This window comes from Corythoichthys intestinalis, chromosome 13, assembly GCF_030265065.1.
Source record: "Corythoichthys intestinalis isolate RoL2023-P3 chromosome 13, ASM3026506v1, whole genome shotgun sequence".
Classification (NCBI taxonomy): domain Eukaryota; kingdom Metazoa; phylum Chordata; class Actinopteri; order Syngnathiformes; family Syngnathidae; genus Corythoichthys; species Corythoichthys intestinalis.
The window spans coordinates 209,595-230,755 of NC_080407.1; the positions used below are offsets into that span (position 1 = coordinate 209,595).

Below are 21,161 nucleotides of genomic sequence, written 5' to 3' on the forward strand. Positions count from 1 at the left end.
TGAGGTCGTTCGCATTCACAATGTCATTAAAAAACTCTTCTCGTGATTTTTTTTTTTTTTTTTTTTTTTTGTCGTCGTCATCGAACTGCCAGTCGAGCGATCATTGCAGCCAATGAGTTGTCGGGCCAGAAACTTTTTCACTTCCCATTTGGACAAAGCTCAACTGGGCTCAACTAAAGAGAAATTTAAGAAGCAATTAGAACGGGTCTGGAAAGTGAGGTGTCTTGTTCTCACATGAAATATTCACGTGCTCCTTCTGGCCCGACTTCTGTGTGACGCTCTTCATGTGCCTTGCCCGGCCCGCCTATCCCGTCTCATTCGCGTGACGCCTCAACGCCAAGGTCGCGTGAAGAAAACGGCGGCTCGGCGCCGCCTGCCGGCTCTCTCGCGCGCGGCCGCGGGTGTGTTGCCACGGCAACCCGCGCTGCCGGCGGAGGCGGAGAGTCACTCGCCTAACGGGACTGATGCTCGGACGCCGTTCCGATACAAAACTAAAAATGCGAGGGACGAGACGATATGCCAATGCTGCAACATGACAACGTTCCGAGAGCAAAAACTGAAGGGACGGCGAGAGGCCACTCGGAATGCGCTCGATGTGTTGTTCACATTGGCCTAGCTCTGCGCGTGTACGCGTGTGTGTGCGTGCGTGCGTGCGTGCGTGCTTGCAACATCTTCCCGAGGGCCTCCGCACATTCAGATGGGGGGATGGGGGGGAGGTGATGGCACGGCGAGGAAAGGAGTGGGGGCATCTTGTGAGGAGCGCTGGCCGCCGATTGGCTGTGGCATTTTCCGCTCCGACGCTCAACCGGCACACACGCACCACGTGCTAATCTAGCGGCTATGTGCCTCTGGGCCTTTTCTTTCTGGCTTTCTGCTCAAAAGACAGGGGGCGCCATTACCGGGGAGACAACTGGACATTCGTCCACCATCTTGACCGCCGCTGCATAGGAGGAAAAAGACGGCTGGCGCTTTAAGTGCGTGTGCGTGAGCGAGCGCGCGCGCGCGCGCGACGGACGCCTTTAGCAGCCTTTTTGCACTTAATCTGTTTTTTTAATCTGCGACAGGAAGTAAACACTTGAAGCTAAATGGCGGGCGGGCAGGCGCGCGCGCACACACACGCGGGGATGCCCCTGAGGCGCTCGCGGTTGTTAGCGGTTACCTGTTGCCGTGGCGACCGTCTCCATCCGAGCTCGCTTCCGCGAAGGTTCGGCTTCTCCGCTGCATTCTCGGACCTGCATGACAAATATTAGGATGTACCGAGAGTGCGCCGACGGTGACGGTGGGCGGCGCCTCCTCCGGTGTCAAATCGCGAGGATGAAAAGGGAGGCAAAATAAAAAGAAACTTTTTTTAGATGATGTCATGTTGAGCGTGTGATTTCTGACTGGACCTGAACTCACCGCCTGTCAGCCCGAATTAAAGGCAGTCTTGTGTCATACTGCCCTCCGGGACCAAAATACACACAAACACGTACGTGAACGCGCACGCGCACGCCTTTTTGCTGCGGTTGTGACTTTTTTTTTTTTTTTTTTTTTGAACAAAGTCCTCCTAATGGGCACCTTCTTTGTGCGGACTTTACAGCCCGCGGGCCACCTACTACTCACGTTGTTGTTATCATGGTGGGGCATTACCGTGAAGTTGGTTAATCCAGGGGGCGATGCTGATCATGATCGGGCTGCTGCATTAGATAAGGAAAAGGGATAAATATAGCATTCATGCTTTGTTTTCTTAATCCGACCGCAGGGTGAAGAAAGTAACCTTTTAAATAGGTCACTGTGCGTGTGTTTGTGTGTGTGTGTGTCCAGTTTAAGTTTGGATGACTGAGTACATTTGAGGTTGGTCGCTCTTAAAGGGCCAGCGTGGACAAGTCCGAGCCCCAATTTCCTCAAGCATAGACGACAGAGTTCATCGCAGGTAAAATCCCATCAAAGGAGCCTAAAGTGAGTCCGAGCGCGCGTGCGCGCGCGTCGGTTTGCCGAGCAGCACAAAGAGGAGTGATGCGCGTGTGCTTGTCATCTTATATAAGATGAAGAGGACGTCAACGGGCCCCCATTTGCATAAGTGAATCACTTTTTTTCCATTCGCATTAAAATGAATGACGGTGATTGTGTTGACATGTTTGTTGATTTCAAAAAAGGGAAGGGGGCGGGGGGGAGAGAGGGAGAGAGAGAAAAGCCAAGGACTGAGTGGAGGGTCGCTCCTTTGAGGAGGGGGTGGTGGTTCGCGCGCTCGGGGGCGGAGAGACGCCGTTCCCGTGGAGTCGGCTCGTTCTCGGCGCACTGCTGCCAGGGCTTCGGGCGCGTCGCGGGATGCCGGCGGCCGGCTTCATCAACAAGTGCGCCTGAAGAAGTGGGATGGAGGTGGCTCTGGTCAGCCTGCAGGAGAACGGCGGCGCCAACAATGGAGAACAGCAGCAGCCGCTCCGCTCGGCGCTCGTGGACGACTTGGGCAAGGAAGTGAACGCTCCTCTTCATCATCACCACCACCACCACCGCCATCCCCATCATCATCAGCAGCAGCAGCAGCAGCAGCAGCCTCTCACCCCTCCTCCGCCCTCGCCGCCCGCGTGGAGGATCAACGACATGAACAGCGCGCTGAGTTGCAGCGAGAACGCCATGGACGCGCTGCTGCGCGCCGACCACAGCCCGCACGTGTTCGACGACGAGCTCCCGGACCCGGACTCGGACAGCAACGAGCGCGTGCTGATCAACATCGCCGGCCTGCGCTACGAGACGCAGCTGGGCACGCTCAACCAGTTCCCCGACACGCTCCTGGGCGACCCGGCCAAGAGGATCAAGTACTTTGACCCGCTGCGCAACGAGTACTTCTTCGACCGCAACCGGCCCAGCTTCGACGGCATCCTCTACTTCTACCAGTCGGGCGGCAAGATCCGCAGACCGGTCAACGTCTCCATCGACGTCTTCGCCGACGAGATACGCTTCTACCAGCTGGGCGAGGAGGCCATGGAGCGCTTCCGCGAGGACGAGGGCTTCATCAAGGAGGAGGAGAAGCCGCTGCCGCGCAACGAGTTCCAGAAGCAGGTCGGTCCCGAACCGCGACTGTCTTCTCGCCCTCTACGGTCGAATGTTTTTTTTGCCCGCTCGCCAAATTCCTCTCATCTAGCGACGCATAACTCATAGTAGCAGTAGAGCGTAAATGTCAAGCGGTCTGATCCTTCATTGTTTTTCTAGCGCAAAGAATGAACCGCGGCTGGTTTTTCTCGCAACTTTGTAGCGCGCCGAAATGACGGATCGTTCCGAAAGCGAACAAAAGAAACCTGGTACCGGTAAGACGGGTAACAAGCCGGGTCAGGCCGCCGACGGCGATAGATGTGCGAGCCGTTCGGGCCCGTCGGCAAGTCAGCCAATTTAAGATTGAACGGCGCGCGAAACGGAGGGAGCTCTGTCACCGTGGAGGGCGAGTTAAAGCCGCGTCGCGAGGCGGATGTCTAAAGAGCGGATTTTGAAAGCGACGCCGTGTCGTGGGCAGGTGTGGCTGATCTTCGAGTACCCCGAGAGCTCCAGCCCGGCGCGCGGCATCGCCATCGTGTCGGTGCTGGTGATCACCATCTCCATCATCACCTTCTGCCTGGAGACGCTGCCCGAGTTCCGCGACGAGCGGGAGCTGCCGGCCGGCGGCGGCGGGCGCCCCGACAACGGCACGGCGGCGCGGCCCTCGCTGACCTTCAGCGACCCCTTCTTCATCATCGAGACCACCTGCGTCATCTGGTTCACCTTCGAGCTCTTCGTGCGCTTCTTCGCCTGCCCCAGCAAGTCCGAGTTCTCCAAGACGGTGATGAACATCATCGACATCATGTCCATCATGCCCTACTTCATCACGCTGGGCACGGAGCTGGCCGAGCAGGGCCAGGAGCACCCCAACGGCCAGCAGGCCATGTCGCTGGCCATCCTGCGCGTCATCCGGCTGGTGCGCGTCTTCCGCATCTTCAAGCTCTCGCGCCACTCCAAGGGCCTGCAGATCCTGGGCCAGACGCTGAAGGCCAGCATGCGCGAGCTGGGCCTGCTCATCTTCTTCCTCTTCATCGGCGTCATCCTCTTCTCCAGCGCCGTCTACTTCGCCGAGGCCGACGAGCCCGAGTCGCACTTCTCCAGCATCCCCGACGCCTTCTGGTGGGCCGTGGTCACCATGACCACCGTGGGCTACGGCGACATGCGGCCCGTCACCGTGGGCGGCAAGATCGTGGGCTCGCTCTGCGCCATCGCCGGCGTGCTGACCATCGCGCTGCCCGTGCCCGTCATCGTCTCCAACTTCAACTACTTTTACCACCGCGAGACCGACCAGGACCAGTCCTCGCTCAAGGACGAGCCGGCGCCGCTCGAGACCAAGGCCGGGCCGGGCCCCGACTCGCCGTCGGGCGAGGCCGACGTCAAGGCCGACGGCGGATCGGACTTCAAATCCTCGCTCTACGCCTTCTGTCTGGACACGCGGGAAACCGATTTGTAGGGACCCGCCGAGGCCCCTTTTCCGCAGCGCGCGTGACCCGAGCCCCCTCCCCGCCTCCTCGGGTTCGCTCGGGACGAGCCGTCTCCTCGCACCAGGTCAGTGAACGCCGATTTCCCTTCCTCCCATTTGCCGTTCCTCCGTTTGGTCTCCGGCCGTCGCCTTTTCCCATTCCGTTGCGTAACCTTGCCACGCATCCGGCCGACGGCGGCGCGGCATCTGGACGCGGCCGAGCGAAACGGGACTCGGCCCCCCGTCTTTGATTACTTTCGTGTCAATTCACGACCTAATTGCAGCATCGCCATGGCAACTACCCTCACGCGGGAGGCCGGCATTTCGCGCGCACCAACGCGACAGATGGATCCGCGCTCGGTCACGTGTCGAGCGACGCGCCGTGGCGACGAAACGCCAAAAAGTTGTCCTACGACGTCTCGCGCCGTGGCGTGCGGCGCGGGGAGATTAGTCAACTTAAAAATATCTCGTCAAAGCTGTCGCGCGATCGACGTCTCGTTTTGCCTCCGACGCTGCGTCGGCTTTAATCCCTCACTTTATTTCCATAATCTCTGCGCCGCGCACGCCATTCACAGAAACGCACGCTCAAAACCAAGCCAACAAGCACTCTTTGGCGCCGTTGACCACGACAGACGTCCGATCGAGCTCCCGCCGCCTAATGAAAGTTGTCACCGGCGGTCGATCGTAACGTACGAGCCGCGCGTGTCCGGCTCACGAAAGGAGTCCTAAACTGGAGGAAGTTACATAAGATGCACAAACGCACGCGGCGGCGGTCCTCAGCTGCAACCGCGCGACAGCTAGGGGGAAGGAAGAAGAAAAAAAAAATCCCACCGACGGAAAGGGAGGACAAATGGATGACGTCAGCGTGGCGTGACATCGCCGGACCCCGGGGTCACGTCGCGAAATGGCCTCCGACGACGCGCTTATGTAAGCAAACGGTTTAGCCCGGCGGCAGTCAGCGTCGATTCGTCACCGAGCCCTCGCGCGCCACGAACCGATCGCGCGAACGCAACCGAACCGGAAGCGGCGCGCTGATGATCTCTAATTAGCGGGCGTCACGTGGCGCGGCGGCGCCCCCTGGCACACGGCGATGATGGCGAGCGCTCATGCGGAAACTTAGTCCGCGCCGCTTTGTGTCCTCCTTTTCCGCTCCCTCGATCCTTTTCTTCCCGCCGCCTTTTAGCGCGGGCGCGCGCCGCGGCGAACCTTGCGACACCGTGACCCCCGCGTAGACCGCCGTGCGGCTCTGGAAAAACAGAAACTAAGTTCATCGCGAGTAGACGTCCGATCCGTTTGAAACGGAAGGGATCCGTCCCCTCGACTTCAACCGGGTCAAATGGACGGAATCGTTTCCGTGGAGTACGGATCGAGCCGGGCGGCGGGTCGGGAAGGAGCGCTCGGGAGGCTTTCTAGGTCCAAATCCCTCTTTGGCGACTCGGGACTATAAGCGAGTTATTTTGCGAGGGCTCGCGGGCGTGAAAGGCAAGCGGTAAACGCGACGGGTCACGCTGGATTTGTCCCAGCGGGCCTTGCATATGCTGCGTTGGATTAAAGTGATCCCAACTTAATGCCCGCGAGCGTGCAATCATTCATAACTAGCGCGCTGGCGGCGGGCCCCGCGCGCACGCGCACGCTCGCCGCCATCTGGCGGATTAACTTCTAGGAAGATGGATGGACGGGGGAGGGGCCAAAACAACAACACGCGCCACGCGGGACAACGCGTACTTACAGAGTCGAGCTCGGACTCGGGCCGGCCGCACCGACTCGACTTCTCTATCGCGTCGGACGTTCTGGTCGACTCGACTCCATTCGATCGATTCTACGGCATCCGACTCTACGCTATTTGACTCGGATAGCGTATAGCGGTACGGTACCTCCGTTTGGCCCGTGAGCAGCAATCCATTTGTCGTACTCGAGACTAAAAGTGAGTAGCTGAATTGAATGGCGGAATAGAGTAGAAAGTAACCTACGTGTGGTGTGTGCGTTCCTGCAGAGCAGCTGACCTTTGAACCCTCACCTGCTGCACGCCGCGCCCCCTCCGGACCTGTGTGCCTTTGAGCCAATCAGCGTCTTCTCTCGAGGGAGCGGGAGAAGAGGAGGAGCCTCGTCATCCTCGCTGAGCTAAAAAAAAAAAAAAAAAAAATCCTGTCAACTTGTTTGTTTTCCAAAAGCCATACACGTCGCACTTTTGGTGGCGTGCGGCATCCTCCTCCTTCTTCCCGCACGTCGACTTTTCAGAATAAAACGTGCTGCCGAGAGGAAACCAAAAAACAGCAGTCACGGAGTATATTTTCACAATAGAAGTATTGCTGAAAAGGAAGATGCCACAAGACTTTGCAAACAAGGAGTCTATTTTCTCAATAAAAGCACACTAAGGAAGCAATCAAAGACAGATTATATTTTCACAATAAGAGTCTCATTCTAGAAGGAAGCGAGCGTCATTCCACGCGGATTATATTTTCACAATAATTGATTTGCCAAAAATGATCCATCATTTTTACAAAGGGAGCAGAAAAAAGAAGACTTTTGATGGCGGGCGGATGAGCGCCAGCACCCCCTGTATGCGGAAAAACAAACAAACAAACAAACAAACAAACAAACATGGAGTACGGGATGCGTCCAGTCATCATAAAATGTGCTGCTGCAAGGAGGGACAGTCAAATAACCCGAGTCAAAGGAAGTTGTTTTGATTTGGGACCACGCCACTTGCTGAGACAGCAAGAAAAAGTCAGCCCTTCCTTTTCAGAATTGACGTCGGACTGGTGTGCATGTTCTCCTTGCTCCGTGTGAGACGCGACACGCATGTTTGGAATCTCCCCCGGTCCGGTCCGGTCCGGTCCGGTCCTTGTCCCTTTAATCGTTGACTCCGAGAACTAAAAAGCTGCCAAATGCTTGTGAAAAAGCCAAAACTCGTTGAGTGCGAGTGTGCGTGTGTGTGTCCGTGCGAGAGCGTGTTTGTTCAAATCTTGATGATCGGTTGAATAAAATCACTGCCAACTCTGCTCGCCGATCTCCGTGCATTTCCTCCAGCGTCCACCAGGCGGAGACAATAACACCTTTAGTACACTTGCCATTTCGTCCAATTTGAAGAGTCCGACTCTACACCGCAGTACACACTGGGTACCAAGGCCGGCCCAGCCTATACACAGACTATGTAGCTGCTTAGGGCCCCTGACCACTAGGGGGCCCCCAATCTGGGAACCTCATTTTATACGTTGTTAATAGAGCATCTTGAATAATGTGGAGCGCATTGCCGTTTATCCATGCAAACATCCATTTTCTTGTCATTACATGTCATTTGGGGTGAGAAGTTGGAAGTATGCAGTGCAACAAAATATGATTAATATGGACGAAGGGATTGGATTGCATGTATGGGTTTCACAGTACACTGTGACGAAATGGTTGGCCAAAAATATGGGCGCCTTGGCATTATTTTGCTTAGGGCCGGCCCTGCAGTTGCTAAGTCACGCGGTAGAGTCTTTACTCTACTACTAGAGTGGTTGACTTACTGGAAGTCTGTTGTGTACTACAGGAGTGTGTTTTTATCAAATGACAGATTGGGGAGAATAGGCAGGACCGTTGGAACTACAATGTACTTTGCGCCATCAAGGCAATATTGACCATCTTGGAAAGTAGCGGTGAAGAAAAATTGACGCGGTAAGTCCCACACACACCTTTTTTGTTTTCAAACAAAAAAATAACGATACCAATCTTTGAACATCCTTTATTGGTTCATTCATTCTCTCTTCTCAAGTGCATCTGAAGAAGACGATCGGGTTGTTGCTCTTTCGCCCTGGTGACCTCTCGCCCCACCGGCCAGTTGTTGTTATTCTTTCGCAGTGAGCGCAGATTGAAGGGCCCAACAACAATTGGAGCACGAACAACGTGAAACCCGACCGGCCCGCCCGGTTCGCCGTAAGAAAGGCTCGCGGTAGCTCGAGGTACATTGAACACAGATCCGACGCGTGCGTTGAGCTACGGGTTCGGACGAGGTGCAAAAGCAACACCGTTAGCACTAAGGGTAGCCACTTACGACCGTGCCGCCGCGTGGTCGGCACGCGCCGCTCCACGACGGCTCCCCCCCGCCTCCGAGCCTGCTCTCGTCGCCCATGAGCTTCGCCTCTTTTCGTTTGTCCCGGTCGAGACGCGCCCACGGTCACCCGACCTAAAAGTGCGTCGGTCCGCAGTCATCTTTATCCACGACTGGAGCCACTTTTGGTTTCAAAGCGTCCGCAGGCTGCGGCTTTTACCGGAATCGGTGAAGCTCATTCGGCTTCAAAAGTAAGGCCAAAAGGGGCACTAGTAGAAGACAAACCGCACGCTACTCGTGAGACTAAACTGTGCACGCGTTGACCTTTCATTGGCACACTAGTGCGACGTAAATGTCGAACGGTTGCCGTTCACCTCAAAACGGTATAGTAACTATTAGCCGAGCGGAGTCATTCTGCTGCTCAAAAGGGAAGGATTTTGTCCCCCTTCGTTTTCCGGGTCGAGTGGCGTCAACCCGCGGCCCAAATTCCTGTCATTGTCCACAGGAGGGCGCCCCCATCCGGTTGGCGCGCAGATGGCCTCCCGGCGGTCCGACGGCTCGTCTTTTCGTAGGGACAAATAAATACTCTGAAATTCATGAAAAGCCCGTTCGCTCGCAGAGTCCTCTTTTACGGTCGACGCGGTCACCAAAGATGATGTCGGTGACTTTGCCCGGGCGGAAAGCCGCGCGGCCCGAGAGAAGCGCTCGAGTGGCCCGGGCCTTCCTCAATGATCAAATTTCGGTAAAGTGAAAATTCATGCGAAGCCACGCCAAAAGCAAGACTTGGAGTCATCGTTTCGACACCGATCGGAAGGTCGATGAGGACTCGTCATCAAAAAGAAAACACCACTTTGTTCACTGCTTGAAAAGAGTGAGATATGAAATAACTTCTGGAGTGACTGACGCCGTGTGAGCATCATAAATGTATTTGACAAGTGCAATAACAACCATCGGTTTTGCTTCATTTTGTGGATCTAACATTCATATGCATATACCTTCTAAATGCTGTCAGTCAAAATATACTGGATTATATATTTACATCTGGTAATACCTTAAAATATCAAAGTGAGCTCGAATATAAAAAGAAAGGTCTTTGTCGTTTCCCACCGTCCTGTCCCGTCCGTCAGCGGCCCGAGCGGAACGGCTCTAAAAATGGAAAAAACGGCTCAGTCGAGTCGCGGACGGTTAACGGCCGGTCCCTTTCTCACCGCGGCACAAGTCCGGGTCCAGGTTCTCGTAGACGGCGTCGTCGCTCTGATGTTTGCGCGCTCTCAAAACGTCGCGTACGCACTGGTGCAGAAAGGCGTACTGACTCTGTGGCAGAAAACCACGCGGTCAACCCGCGCTGCGCCGCGCCGCGCCGCGCCCCGCCACAGGGGAAGGCCTCACCTCTGTCTGAACCATGTGCTGGCGGTGGAGGCGAAGGTCGAAGACGCAACCGTACACGTCCACGCCGCCTTTGGCGTCCAGCTGCTGCAGGAGGCGGTCTAGCGCAATGAAGGTGCCGGTACGGCCCACGCCCGCGCTAAAAACCACCAAACGATCAGCGAGAAGCGTTCGCCGCCGGCCGAAGGAACCGACGCCCATTCGAACGGATCGGACGTCCGATCGCGGCGGAAGGACGACGGGACGGACGGGGTCGAGACCTGCAATGCACCACGGCGGGACCGGCGCCGGCCGAGCGGTCTGCGAAGTCTCGGACGGTCCTGACGAACCGCACGAGCGAGCGCGTGCCGTCGGGGACGCCGTGGTCGGGCCACGCGGTGAAGTGGAAGTGTCGCACCGCGCGAGCGGCGCCGCTCTCCTGCGGGAGACGCGGTCAAAGTCACGGTCGGCGGAGGCCGCGCGCGGTCCTACGCGGCCGCTCACCGAGGAGATCCGGAAGTCGCGGACGGTCCACTCGGGAAAGACCGACTCGGACGTCGTCCGGACCGCCAGCCGGCCGTAAAACAGCGTCTCCCGGTGGGCGGGCCAGTACCGGTCGCACTTCACCTGCGCGCGGTCCGCACGGCGTCACGCCGGGGCGTCGCGATGGCGGCCGAGGAGACCTACCCGTCCTTTTTCCACGCACTGAGTCACCATGACGACGGCGCGCACGCCGTGTTCCCACAGCATCCTCCAGAAGTCGTCCTTAGTGGCGGGCAGCGGGCCCTGCGTCGCCACGTACTCGCGACGGGAGTTGCAACCCTGGAAAAAAAGTCACCCGCGGGAGTTGGCGGAGCGGAGCGTCTCCAGAAATGGCGTCTCGCATACAGGAACGTAGCTGGCGTTGATGTAGTCGGAGCAGGAGTCGTCGTCCGGACACGACAGCTTGACTCGCGTGGAATCGTCTAGAAGAGTGCAAACATATGAGACGGGGAGCCCCGCGGCGACTCGGAGGAAGCCGACTCACAGGGTAGGATGTTGTTGTAACGGTTCTTGCCGCGGTTCTCCGGCGCTCGCGACACCTCCACGGTCTGACTTCGCCCCACGTCCTTCAAGTCCTGTCGGCGACAGACCGAGTGAGTAGGGAGGCGTCGTCCCCTCGGCCGCCGAAGGCTCACCTCGAACTCTTCGGACATCAGAACGCCGGCGTCCTCCCGGAGCTTTGACACGTGGGACTCAAAGTGACTGGCTTTCACTGGACTGCGTACGCCGCACATAGACACACGAGTTTGAGCGATCCGCGTGAGCAAAAGTAGTTGCGACGTCGCCCACCTGGTGACGTGGCGAACGCTGCCAAGGGCAAAAGGCATGCGTCAGCGGGGCGCGTGCCAACGCGTATACTCGAGCGGAGACTGACCTCCTGACCCCCACGTACATCCCGGCGTCGGGCGCCTCCTTCCACACGTTCTCCCTCATCAGCGGGTTCTCCTGAAGCGCCCTTCTAAAACATCGGCGGCAAAACGCGTTCAGAACCGGCGCCGGAACCGCGATAAAAAGCGCTTTGAGCGACACGCACACTTTCCTGAGTCGGTATCTGTAAAGAAGCAGAGAGGCGACGGCCACCGTCACGCCCAACAGGAACACGCTGGCACTCAGGCCCTCCGCTACGCCACCTAGCGGCTCTGACGGGTCAGAAGCGCCACGCGGGTCACTGGACAGCCCGCTTCACGCGTGCTCGGGCGCGTCTCACCCGCGCGTGTCCTCAGGGGGGCCGAAAGGTACGTGTCGCTAAACAGCGGCTCGGGAAACTCTTTGTCGTTTTCGTCAAAGAGTCGCGTGAACGCCCGCACGCTCAATCTGCGTGTGAAACAAACGCGCACGTGAGCGACGTTTCCTGTGAAAACCCCCCCCCCCGGCGGAGACCTGTAAGATGTTCTCTCCTTAAGCGGCCCGTCGCAAAAGTCTGGGTAGCCGTCGCTCAAGTAGGAGTCGTCGCGGGAACGGTCGCAGGCTCCGCCCAGTCGGTCGCCGCCCGCTCCCAAGTGGACCTCCATCACCTGGCCGGGTGAGCGGTCTGTCAATTTTAGGGCGCGCCAACGAACGCCACGTCGCGTACGCGTCACCTGGCCGGCTGCCGCCTGGGCATCTTGCGGGCACCTGTTGATGAAGTAAGCGCTCTGGTAGGCCCTGACCGAGGCGTTGTTGATGTAATGTCGGTAGGACGGCAGCGGGTGGCGCCGCTCGGGCAGCAGCGCATCATTGGCTTTTCCCCAAAACGAGCACAGCACATTAACACGCCGGCGATCAACGTTTTGACCTCGCGGTCAAAACAGAACGGTCTACGGTCACTCGCCGTCCGACGGATTAAAAGCCAGTACCGTCGGACTGGGCCACGATGACGGCGAAGTATCGGACGACGCCGTTGACGTCGCTGAACCAGGAGCAATTGAAGCGAAACGAGACGGAGGACGACGTCACCTTCGCCGCGAGCGCGCTCACCCGAACGCTAGGGGGCGGGGCCGGCGGACCTAGAAGGCCAATCGTCGGACGGACGCACAGTCACCAAACGCGCCGACGTTTGTGTATTTTTTGACGCGGCGCGGGCGCTCACGGTCGATCATGGTGACGGCCGTGCGCGTGGTCGGAGTACCGGCGCGTCCGTGCGACGCCGCCCTGACGGTCACGGCGTACTTCCTGAAAGCGTCCAGTCGGTCCAAGGTGACGGACGTGACTCCGCCCTCCAGCCGCAGCGCCGACGTCAGCTCGTCGCGGTCGTGGCGACGACACTCCACCTCGTAAGAATCCAGATCGGACGCGGGGGGAGACCACCGGCACGATATGGACGACGATGACGCGGGGACACAGTGGAGGGACCGCAAGGGGGACGGACCTGAAGGACAGACACGTATGCCGTTTTGTACTTTCCGTGCCCAGCACAGGGAAAGGCGCAAAACGCGTCTCACGCGCACTTGTCGTGAAGCCTCTTTGGACGGGCCGGCTGGTGAGGAGGGGCCCGCCCGGCGCCCCGCCCCCGCTGACGGTCGCCACGGTAAAGTTGTAACGTCTCCCCGGAAAGACGCCGCCCACCAGGCGAACGGTGGGGTGTCGGAGCGTGACGGACAAGGGGTCGGGCGGCGTCCACGCCACGGCGAAACCGTCGTGGTCTCCGGACGCGGGGCCGGTCCACCGAAGCTCCAGCGTGTCGTCGGCCGGGCCCGGCTCGATCCAAAGACGGCCGGGCGGGGCCGGGACTGCGGCGACGTGGAAGCCCCCGTGAACGGTGGCGTCTTTGTCGTCGTCGCGCCTCCGTCCTTACCCGTGCGTCCGACGGTCGACGCGTTGCCGCTCAACTCGCCGCTGCGGGCGATGACGTCGGCGCGGTACAGCCTGCCGGGCGCCAGCCCCGCGAAGGCGCAACTGCTACGCTCCGGCCCCAGCGGCTCATCTCCCAGCACGGCGCCCGAGGCGTCGGACAGGATCACCTAACGTGGACGAGAGGCGGCTTTCGAACTCGAGCTCCGGGAGCGTTCGATTTTACCCCCGGGAGGTGGCGAGCGACCTGGTACCCGCTGCGCCGCCCGTCTCCGTGCCGCCAGCGCACGGTCAGCCTGTCCGTGCGCCCGCCGCTGTCCAGCTCCAGCCCCCTGACGGGAGAGGGTTCTGCAAATAGCGGCGCGAAGAAGGCGTGAGCGAGAAGCCGAGGCTCGAAGGCGGTCGCGACTGACCCGTCCTGGCGAGTACGGACGAGTCGCTGTTCAAAAGTCGACTCCAGCTGACGACGCGCAGTCGGTGCAGATTTCCCGCTCGCAGGCCCGTAAACGAGCACGAGCCCACGGCCGGCGACACTTTCTGCACACCCACCAGGTCGCCCGACGCCTGCCGGATCCGCAATGAGTCGCCGACGACGGCTCTTTAAAATCTCCTATATCGGTCGACCTCTGATATCGTTTTCGGCGGCGGGTTCTACCTGCCGGTGCTCGTTCCCGCCGCCCGTTCGGCGCTCTCCGGCGTCGCGCGCTCGCTCGGCCAAAGCGAAGAGCGACACCTCGTAGACGTCGACGTGGCCGTCGGAGCGGTCCCAGGAGAAACCCAGAGACGACGCGTTGGCAAACGTCACCGTTAAGTTGGAAACGGCGGAGGGACCTGCGCGCCCGGCAGGCGGAGCTTAGATAACGGCGTACGATTCTCATACGCGGACGTGCGCGCGACTCACGAGTTTGTCCTTCGGCCGCCACCTCGGCGGAGGCCGACCCCGCGCTCAGCGTGATCATCTTGACGCGGTACCACTTGCCAGGCGTCAGACCCTCCAGGCGGTGGGCGCGACTCTGCGGCGGCAACGTGCGGTTGGCCACCGGGACGCCCGCGGAGTCGCTCAGAAGCAGCTCGAAGGCGTCGTATTGGCCCGCCGGCCGCTCCCACGTGACCGTCAGCCCGTGCGCGGTGTGCTCCTTGTCCGCCTGCAGCGCGCTCACGCCGTCAGGCACTGAAGCCGACGAAAGATCCGCCCGCGTAGGCGAAATGATGTTCCGTCTCGCCGGCTCGGATTCCGAGGCGATCCTCACCTGTGCGGCCGGCCGCCGCGACACTATTGGTCAGCTCCCCGCTTCGCGATTGGACGGTGACAGTGTAGGCGTGCCCCGGGATCAAATCCGGGAAGTCCAGAGACGAGACGTGTTTGGGGACCGGTCGAGGGTCCGCCGCGACGCCGCCCTCGAGACGAGAAGCGAAATTGGGACGTGACGTCGTCTTCGCGTTTCCACCGCGGCGGCGCTCCACTTACCGTAGCGGTCAGAGAGACGATGTAAACGTCCACGTCTCCGACCGCCGGCGTCCACGTGACGGCCAGGCCGCCGCCATCGTCTTTCGGGGGGCGCCGCGGCGTCAGTCGGAGGTCGGTGACTGTGGCGGGAACTAGATCGAAAGCCAATCGGGAAAGAGTGAGCTACCACTAAAAGCCAGCGACGGGTCCCGCGCGGTACCTGTGCGGCCTTCCACGAAGAGCGCCCTCTGGTTTGGTCCGCTGAACGTGGACACGACTATTTTATAAAGGCGTCCCGCCGTCAGCGACGTGAATCGGTGTCGTCGCGCATCACTCCCCAAGGTCACCGGAGGGAATGCGCGCGTGTCGTTGAACAACAGGGTCACCTGGACACGCGCCACATACGCTTTAGCTAACTTGCCGAGCTCACGCGCGCAGACTGGGGGAAAAGTCTCCGGCACCTCGTAGCGGTCCACGTCTCCGGGCGCGGGGCTCCAGGTGACGGTAAGGTCATCCGATCCCGCGTCACCAATGGACAGATTGGCAACCGCGGACGGAACTGACAAAAAGAAGAGACGAGGGCACTTTGGACAATTTCCGAGAAGCCGGTCGCACGCGAATCGGACACGCGGACAAACGACGCCCGTCGGATCGGCTCGTCGACTCACACGTGCGTCCCTCGGTGGCGGCGGCGCTGACGAGGTCGCCGCTCCACGTTTCCACGGTAATGGCGTAAAGCCTGCCGGGCGTCAGCGCGGCAAAGTCACACTGGCTGCGCCCGGCCACGACGCGTTGCCGGCGCACCACGCTGCCGTTGTACCGCAGGGCCACCACGTAGGCGCTCACGTCGCCCGACGCCTGGCGCCAGTACACCTGGCGGAGCCACAGGAGCCGCTGAGGCCGGGCGCCGACGCGCAAACCGACGAACGCACCTTGAGGAAGTCGTCCCGGGCGGAGTGCACGGCGGTGGGGTTCTGCACCGGGGCGGGTTCTGCAAATGGCAAAAAAAGTACCGCGTGTGTCCGAACGGCAGATCGCATTTGGCGCAGAGCTGTCGAAATGCGCCGTTCGGCGTAACAGGAAGTAGTCGCCGGTCCTTACGCGTGCGCGCGTGCACCCGGGTGGCGTTCTCCAGGGTGCCGCTTCTGGTCGTTACGACGACGGCGTACATCCGTCCCGCCGCCAGCGAGCCGAAGGAGCACTCGGGCGAGGACGCGGCAGAAACGGCCACCGCGTGGACCGCGGAGCCTCCTCCGTCCTCCAGGCGGACCAGGTAACTGTCCGCGACGCCGTCCGCGGGGCGCCAGGATACGCGCAGCGTGTCGGGACGACCGCCGTTCACCGCCGCTACCTCGGTAACGGACGCCGGGGCTGAAAGCGGTAAGTAAGAATCTCGGCGTGAGAAGCCTCTCCCGCCGAGCGAAGGATGTCGGCCTTCTCACCGGTTCTTCCTTGAAGACCGGTGACTTTGGACCGTACGCCGCCGCTCACGGTGACGGCCTCCAGTGTGTAGAGGGCGCCGGGGGTCAGATCGGAAAGCGCCAAAGAGGCGCGGCCGACGGGAACGCTGTGATTCTGAACGACGACGCTGCGGCGGCGACGGCGAGGAAAAATGTCAACTAGCTCGCTCGACAAAGCTCAACTAAGATAGCGACCTGTCCTTGAGTAGCGTGAGCGCGTAGGAGTCGAGGTCACCGCGAGGTTTTTCCCACGCCGCCTCGAGGCCGTTCACGCCGACGCCGCGCAGCGTGATGGCGCTCAGCGCCAAGGGAACTGGAAGACACGCTCGTTGGTCGGCCGCAAATTCATTCACGGTGAGTCGCCGGGCTAACCTGTCCGCCCTTCCACGGAGACCGACGCGCTGAGATTCCCGTTCCTGGTGGTCACGGTGATGTTGTAAATCCTCCCGGGCGTGAGGACGTTGAAGGTGCACTCCCTCGTATGAGGCTCCACTTCCCTGGCGTTCGCGACGACGTCACCTCGGTGGCCAAATAGAGAAGCGTGAACCGCGGCCCATTTGGTCGTCGGCGCCGGCGGCGCGTTTACCGTGGCGAAGAGTCAGGAAGTAAGCGTCCCGGGAACCGGAGGAGACGTGGCTCCACATGACGCTCAGTGACGTCTCGTCAGCGTGGCGAACGTGGAGGTCGCGCACGCGCGCCGGCACTGAAAGCGCGAGTCGGAGTCAATACGCGCTTGTCACGGGTGAACCACGTAGGGGCGCTCATTTGTCTCACGTGTGGCCGCCTCGCAGCTGCTTTCCGCCGTCAGATTTCCGCTTTGCACCGCGAGCGTCGCTCGGTACCGCCGTCCGGGGAGTAGTCCCTCCCCGCCGAAGGTGAAGTTGACGGCGTCCTCGCCGGGGACGGCGGCGACGACCTCCCGGGAGCCGTCGCGAAGAACCAGTCGATAGCCGTCCCAGTGACCGGCGGGGGGTGACCACGACAGGAACAGACCCCCCGGAGGGGTGGGCGTCAGAGCCAGGAGAGACGCCGGCGCGGGAGCTGAGCGGGAATTTCGAGCGCCCACGTCACCGCGCGGACTCGAAACCGCGCGGGAAGTCGGCTCCCACCTGCGCGGGTGTCGATCTCGGATCCGTTGAGCAGCTCGCCGCTCCGGGTGCTCACCGTCGCCCGATAAGCCGCGCCGGGCGTCAGCCCGTCCACGGTGACCTCGACGGCGTCGGGGAGCAGACGGGTCCGCCGCGGGCCGGGGTCCGCGTCGGACCGCAGCGAGACCAGCAGGGCGTCCGCGGCGCCCTCCGGCCGTCGCCACGACAGCCGCAGGCCGGTGCCGTTTGCGCTCGCGCGGTCGGCGACGGCGGTCAGGTCGGTGACGGCGGCCGGCCCTGAGGGCGAAACGCCGGGGCGTGAGAAAACCTCTCTCTCCGCCAAAACAATGGGGGTGGGGGGCCGGTTTTCTTCTCGTTTGTACCCGTCCGAGTGCGGACGGTGGTGTCGTTGTACAGTCCGCCCGCCTCCGTCGCCACGGTAACATTGTAGGCCGTGCCCGGCGTCAAGTTGCGGACGGTGCTCCCGGTAGCGGTGCTCTCCAACGTCTCGTTCAGCAGCGGGCGCTCGTCTTCTCCCCGCACCAACAGCCTGAAACGGTGAGTACCGCCCGGGCCTGCTTGCCAGGAAAGTCCCAGGCTGTCACTCAGCCTGGAGGTCACGCGCAGGTCCCGCACCGCGGACGGACCTGACGAGAAAAAGACGGGCGTTACTCTGCTGTCCTGCCCTCCCTGGCGGCAAAGTGAAAATATTCCAAGGTCAGGAAGAAAATATTTAGATAAGAGTGTTATGCTTTAGGGCGTTACTTCCAGAACAATGGGGGGGACGGGAAACAACAACAACTTCTGTTCTGGATGCCTTCCAACATGGATGCCGGGGCTATCGACCGCCGTCAGCCGTCTCTCCCTTCCTGCTTCTAGTTAGAGTAGACGAGAAGTGCGGCCCGCTCGCCCGGGAGCGCGCCGTCATTTCGCCCGAATCTCCCATTTTGGCATAGCCGAGGAACGGAAGGGCGACCCCTACATCGACGGCGCAAACTTACTGGTGCGCACGGTGGCGTCGGTCACTTCTCGGCCGTCGCCGGAGCGAACGCGCAAGACGTAGGCGCTTCCCGGTTGCAAGTGACGTAACTCGCAGGCGAAGACTCCGTTTCGGGTCCCCGACGCGAAGTCTGCTTCCTCTTCCGTCACGCACGGGGCGCCCTCTACGGCGAAGGTACAGTTGCGTCCCGCCGCGCTGAGCGTGAGCCGAGCCCAATCCCAACCCGACGCGGCCTCGCTCCACGACACGCGGCAACCTCGGGACGCTTCTTCTGTTGCCGCCTGACGGGCGAGATGATCCATTTAGTCGACAAAAAAAATATGTTCAAGCAAAAAAAACAACAACAACAACAACAACATGGCGGAAAACACAGACAAGACTGAAAAAGCAGTTTCTGCTCTTGCACTCCTCTTTAAAAGAAACTGCTGTATTTTAAGCCAAAACTACTGTCGTTTTTGATAGAACAATATGTCCATATTCTGCCATAGCAGATTCATGGCGCACGAAGCCCCCGAACTATTTTTATTTGGTCCGTTTTACCCTGAAAACCCCCGTTTACAGACGTCGCGCAACCGCTTTTGTTTCAACCCAGCCATAAAACGAAGCTAATTATATTTATTATTCAAAATGTCTGTCGTTTTTAGCTTAGAATTATTCATTGGTGTCTAACATTTAGTTTAAAAAATAAAACAAAACGACTTAAAAAATGATTCACTTGCATATTTTAAACTCTTAAACAAATTACGTCACAATGAAAAAATTAGCGTCTGTAAAAGTCACGGATATCTACCTCATAACTATCACTTAATTGTATTTTTTTGGTTCCTGTCGCATTTTCCCCAATATTTTAGATGATAAATGATCGATCCAAACAAACAAAAATAGAAAAAAACGTTTAAAAGGGTAAATATATGAAATAACAAATCTCGACCACTCCTTGATGTCTGCGATTTCTGCATCGTGACCCTTGTTATATTACCATGTCTCACCCGTAAAATCCCCCCAAAAATCCGGCTGTGGCCATTCACAGCTGTGTCTTGACACTCAGTGATACATGCTACACGGAGTTTTTGGATCGAAAAGAGGTAAGTGCGCGATAATGTCTCCTTCAAGTCATGGCGTCTGTAATTCCGCTCTGGCGTGCTCTCACCTCCAGATAGGATTTTGCTGTTTAAAAAACTGTTGTTTTTTTTAAATTGGGGGTCTCTGAGCAGAACTTCAAGTCACCTGAGTCTTTTCCGCCATATATACTGTATATATGCTCCTGTTCAAAAGTTTGGAGTCACCCAGACAATTGTGCGTTTTCCTTCAAAAGTCACACTTTTATTTTTAAAACGAGTTTCAAAAGAATAGAAAATATGGTCAAGACATTGACAAGGTTGGAAATAAGGATTTTAATTTGAAATAATTCAAACGTTGCTTATATCGGCTCATTTTGCAACAATTAAAGATTTGCAGAGCTATGGTGTACTAGCTGTTCATTTGTTAAGAATAAGAGAAACTTCACTGCACGCTTCCAGAAGCACCTCCCACAAGTTGGATTGGCTTGATGGGCACTTCATACGGTCAAGCTGCTCCCACAACAGCTCAATGGCTTTGAGATCTGTTGACTGCGCTGGCCACTCCAATACAGCTTCCTGCTTCTTTCCTAAATAGTTGGAGGTGAGCTTTGGATCACTGTCATGTTGTAGGATGAAATGGACTCCAATCAAGCATTGTCCACAGAGGACGGCAAAATGGAGAGATCGCCTTCTTGGTTCGAAATCCCGTTGAACTCTCCCACTTTACCAGCAACGAAGCCACCCCAGACCATCGCGTGACCGTCGCCACGGTTGACAGATGACATCGGGCGCTCTTCCGGCATCTTTTCCGTTGTTTTGCGTGTCACAAATGTTCTTTTCTTTCAATCCAAAGTCCAAACAACTCAAAGTTTGATTCGTCTGTCCATAAGCCTTTTTTCCAAACTTCCTCTGTCCAACGTCTGTGTTCTTTTGCCCATATTCGTTGTTTCCAGCCTCAGATAAAGCTTTTTCCTTTGCTACGCCGCCCCGAAAACCAGCATCCCGGATTGGTCTCTTCACGGTCGACATCGACACTGGCGTTTTACGGGTACTATTTAATGAAGCTGCTAGATGAGGACCTGCGAGGCATCTATTTCTCAAACTAGAGACGCTCATGGACTTGTCCTCTTGCTCGGTTGTGCGGCGGGGCCTCCCGCTTCTCTTTCCACTCTGGTTAGATCTTATTTGTGTTCCTCTGTGAAGGGAGCGTTATAAGAAATCTTCCATTTCTTGCCAATTTCTCCTACCCGCCTTCACGTCTAAGAAGAGAATGTCGAGTTTCACGTGAAAGTTGTCTTTTTCTGGCCATTTTGAGAGTTGAATCAAACCCACAAAGGTGACGTTCCAGATTTCCCACTAGCTCAAAGGAAGATCGGTTATTTCCGTTGAAAAAAAACTTTCAACAAGGAGGGGGACATTTCTAAGTGACCCCAAACTTTTAGTGAATATCATTTTTTTCTCAAGAGTTACCTAGTTAAGGTGACGAGATGCCTCACTGCACCTTCTCCAACAACAATTTTGCAAGTCTGTGTCGAGTGCAGCTTTACCTGTAGCGTCCACAGCAAGGAAAAGGCCAAAGAAAGAGCAAAGGCGACGCCTCCGCCAAGGTGAGTCGCCGGCATTTCGGACGCGACCGTTCAACATGCTCGTCAATCCGTTCTGACGCAGCGCGGCCCGGCCGGTCCGGGAGCTCCGCCTTTCCCGGCTTTGTCCTCCGCTTCCTGTCTGCTGGACTGCGCTATAAATAAGCGCTTGCGCACGCCGCCGACTTCAACGTCCGCGCTTTCGCTGGCGTCCTTCCGCTGTCAGTTTCAACGAGTTCATCACGAGCGGACGTGCGGCATGCACGCTGCTTTCTTCCCACTTTGAAGGGATCGTCCGGTGCCGTCCACGAGTTGGGAGTTTAACGCATCTTTCTTATTATCAA

The 21,161-nt window shown here is 58.4% G+C and overlaps 2 protein-coding genes across 6 annotated transcripts; one reads left to right on the forward strand and one right to left on the reverse strand.

Annotated features, from left to right (window-relative positions):
- Window positions 1–882: 882 nt before the first annotated feature.
- LOC130928262 (potassium voltage-gated channel subfamily A member 2) lies at window positions 883–7,073 on the forward strand. Of its 2 annotated transcripts, none has more exons than XM_057854686.1 (3): window positions 883–3,039; window positions 3,488–4,557; window positions 6,470–7,073. In XM_057854686.1, the coding sequence occupies exons 1-2, from the start codon at window positions 2,353–2,355 to the stop codon at window positions 4,460–4,462; spliced, it is 1,662 nt and encodes a 553-aa protein (XP_057710669.1). In that variant the 5' UTR covers window positions 883–2,352; the 3' UTR covers window positions 4,463–4,557; window positions 6,470–7,073. The 2 variants fall into 2 exon arrangements, with proteins under 2 accessions (XP_057710669.1, XP_057710668.1); XM_057854685.1 differs by having other exon boundaries at window positions 884–3,039; window positions 6,465–7,073.
- On the reverse strand, window positions 7,073–21,001 carry ptprb (protein tyrosine phosphatase receptor type b). 4 transcript variants are annotated; one of them, XM_057854543.1, is made up of 39 exons: window positions 20,782–21,001; window positions 18,175–18,454; window positions 17,557–17,820; window positions 17,195–17,470; window positions 16,860–17,126; window positions 16,672–16,788; window positions 16,458–16,604; window positions 16,281–16,398; window positions 16,068–16,213; window positions 15,727–15,996; window positions 15,558–15,616; window positions 15,294–15,498; window positions 15,087–15,184; window positions 14,846–15,011; window positions 14,647–14,777; window positions 14,429–14,576; window positions 14,080–14,349; window positions 13,834–14,009; window positions 13,592–13,742; window positions 13,426–13,526; window positions 13,183–13,348; window positions 12,836–13,117; window positions 12,478–12,756; window positions 12,245–12,394; window positions 11,990–12,129; window positions 11,790–11,923; window positions 11,617–11,723; window positions 11,443–11,548; window positions 11,284–11,367; window positions 11,199–11,216; window positions 11,045–11,126; window positions 10,894–10,984; window positions 10,755–10,831; window positions 10,554–10,688; window positions 10,371–10,493; window positions 10,148–10,305; window positions 9,891–10,026; window positions 9,710–9,815; window positions 7,074–9,647 (listed from the first exon to the last, which is right to left on the reverse strand). In XM_057854543.1, the coding sequence occupies exons 1-39, from the start codon at window positions 20,854–20,856 to the stop codon at window positions 9,625–9,627; spliced, it is 5,862 nt and encodes a 1,953-aa protein (XP_057710526.1). In that variant the 5' UTR covers window positions 20,857–21,001; the 3' UTR covers window positions 7,074–9,624. The 4 variants fall into 4 exon arrangements, with proteins under 4 accessions (XP_057710523.1, XP_057710526.1, XP_057710525.1 ...); XM_057854542.1 differs by having other exon boundaries at window positions 12,830–13,117; XM_057854540.1 differs by having other exon boundaries at window positions 7,073–9,647; window positions 11,045–11,216; window positions 12,830–13,117.
- Window positions 21,002–21,161: the final 160 nt, after the last annotated feature.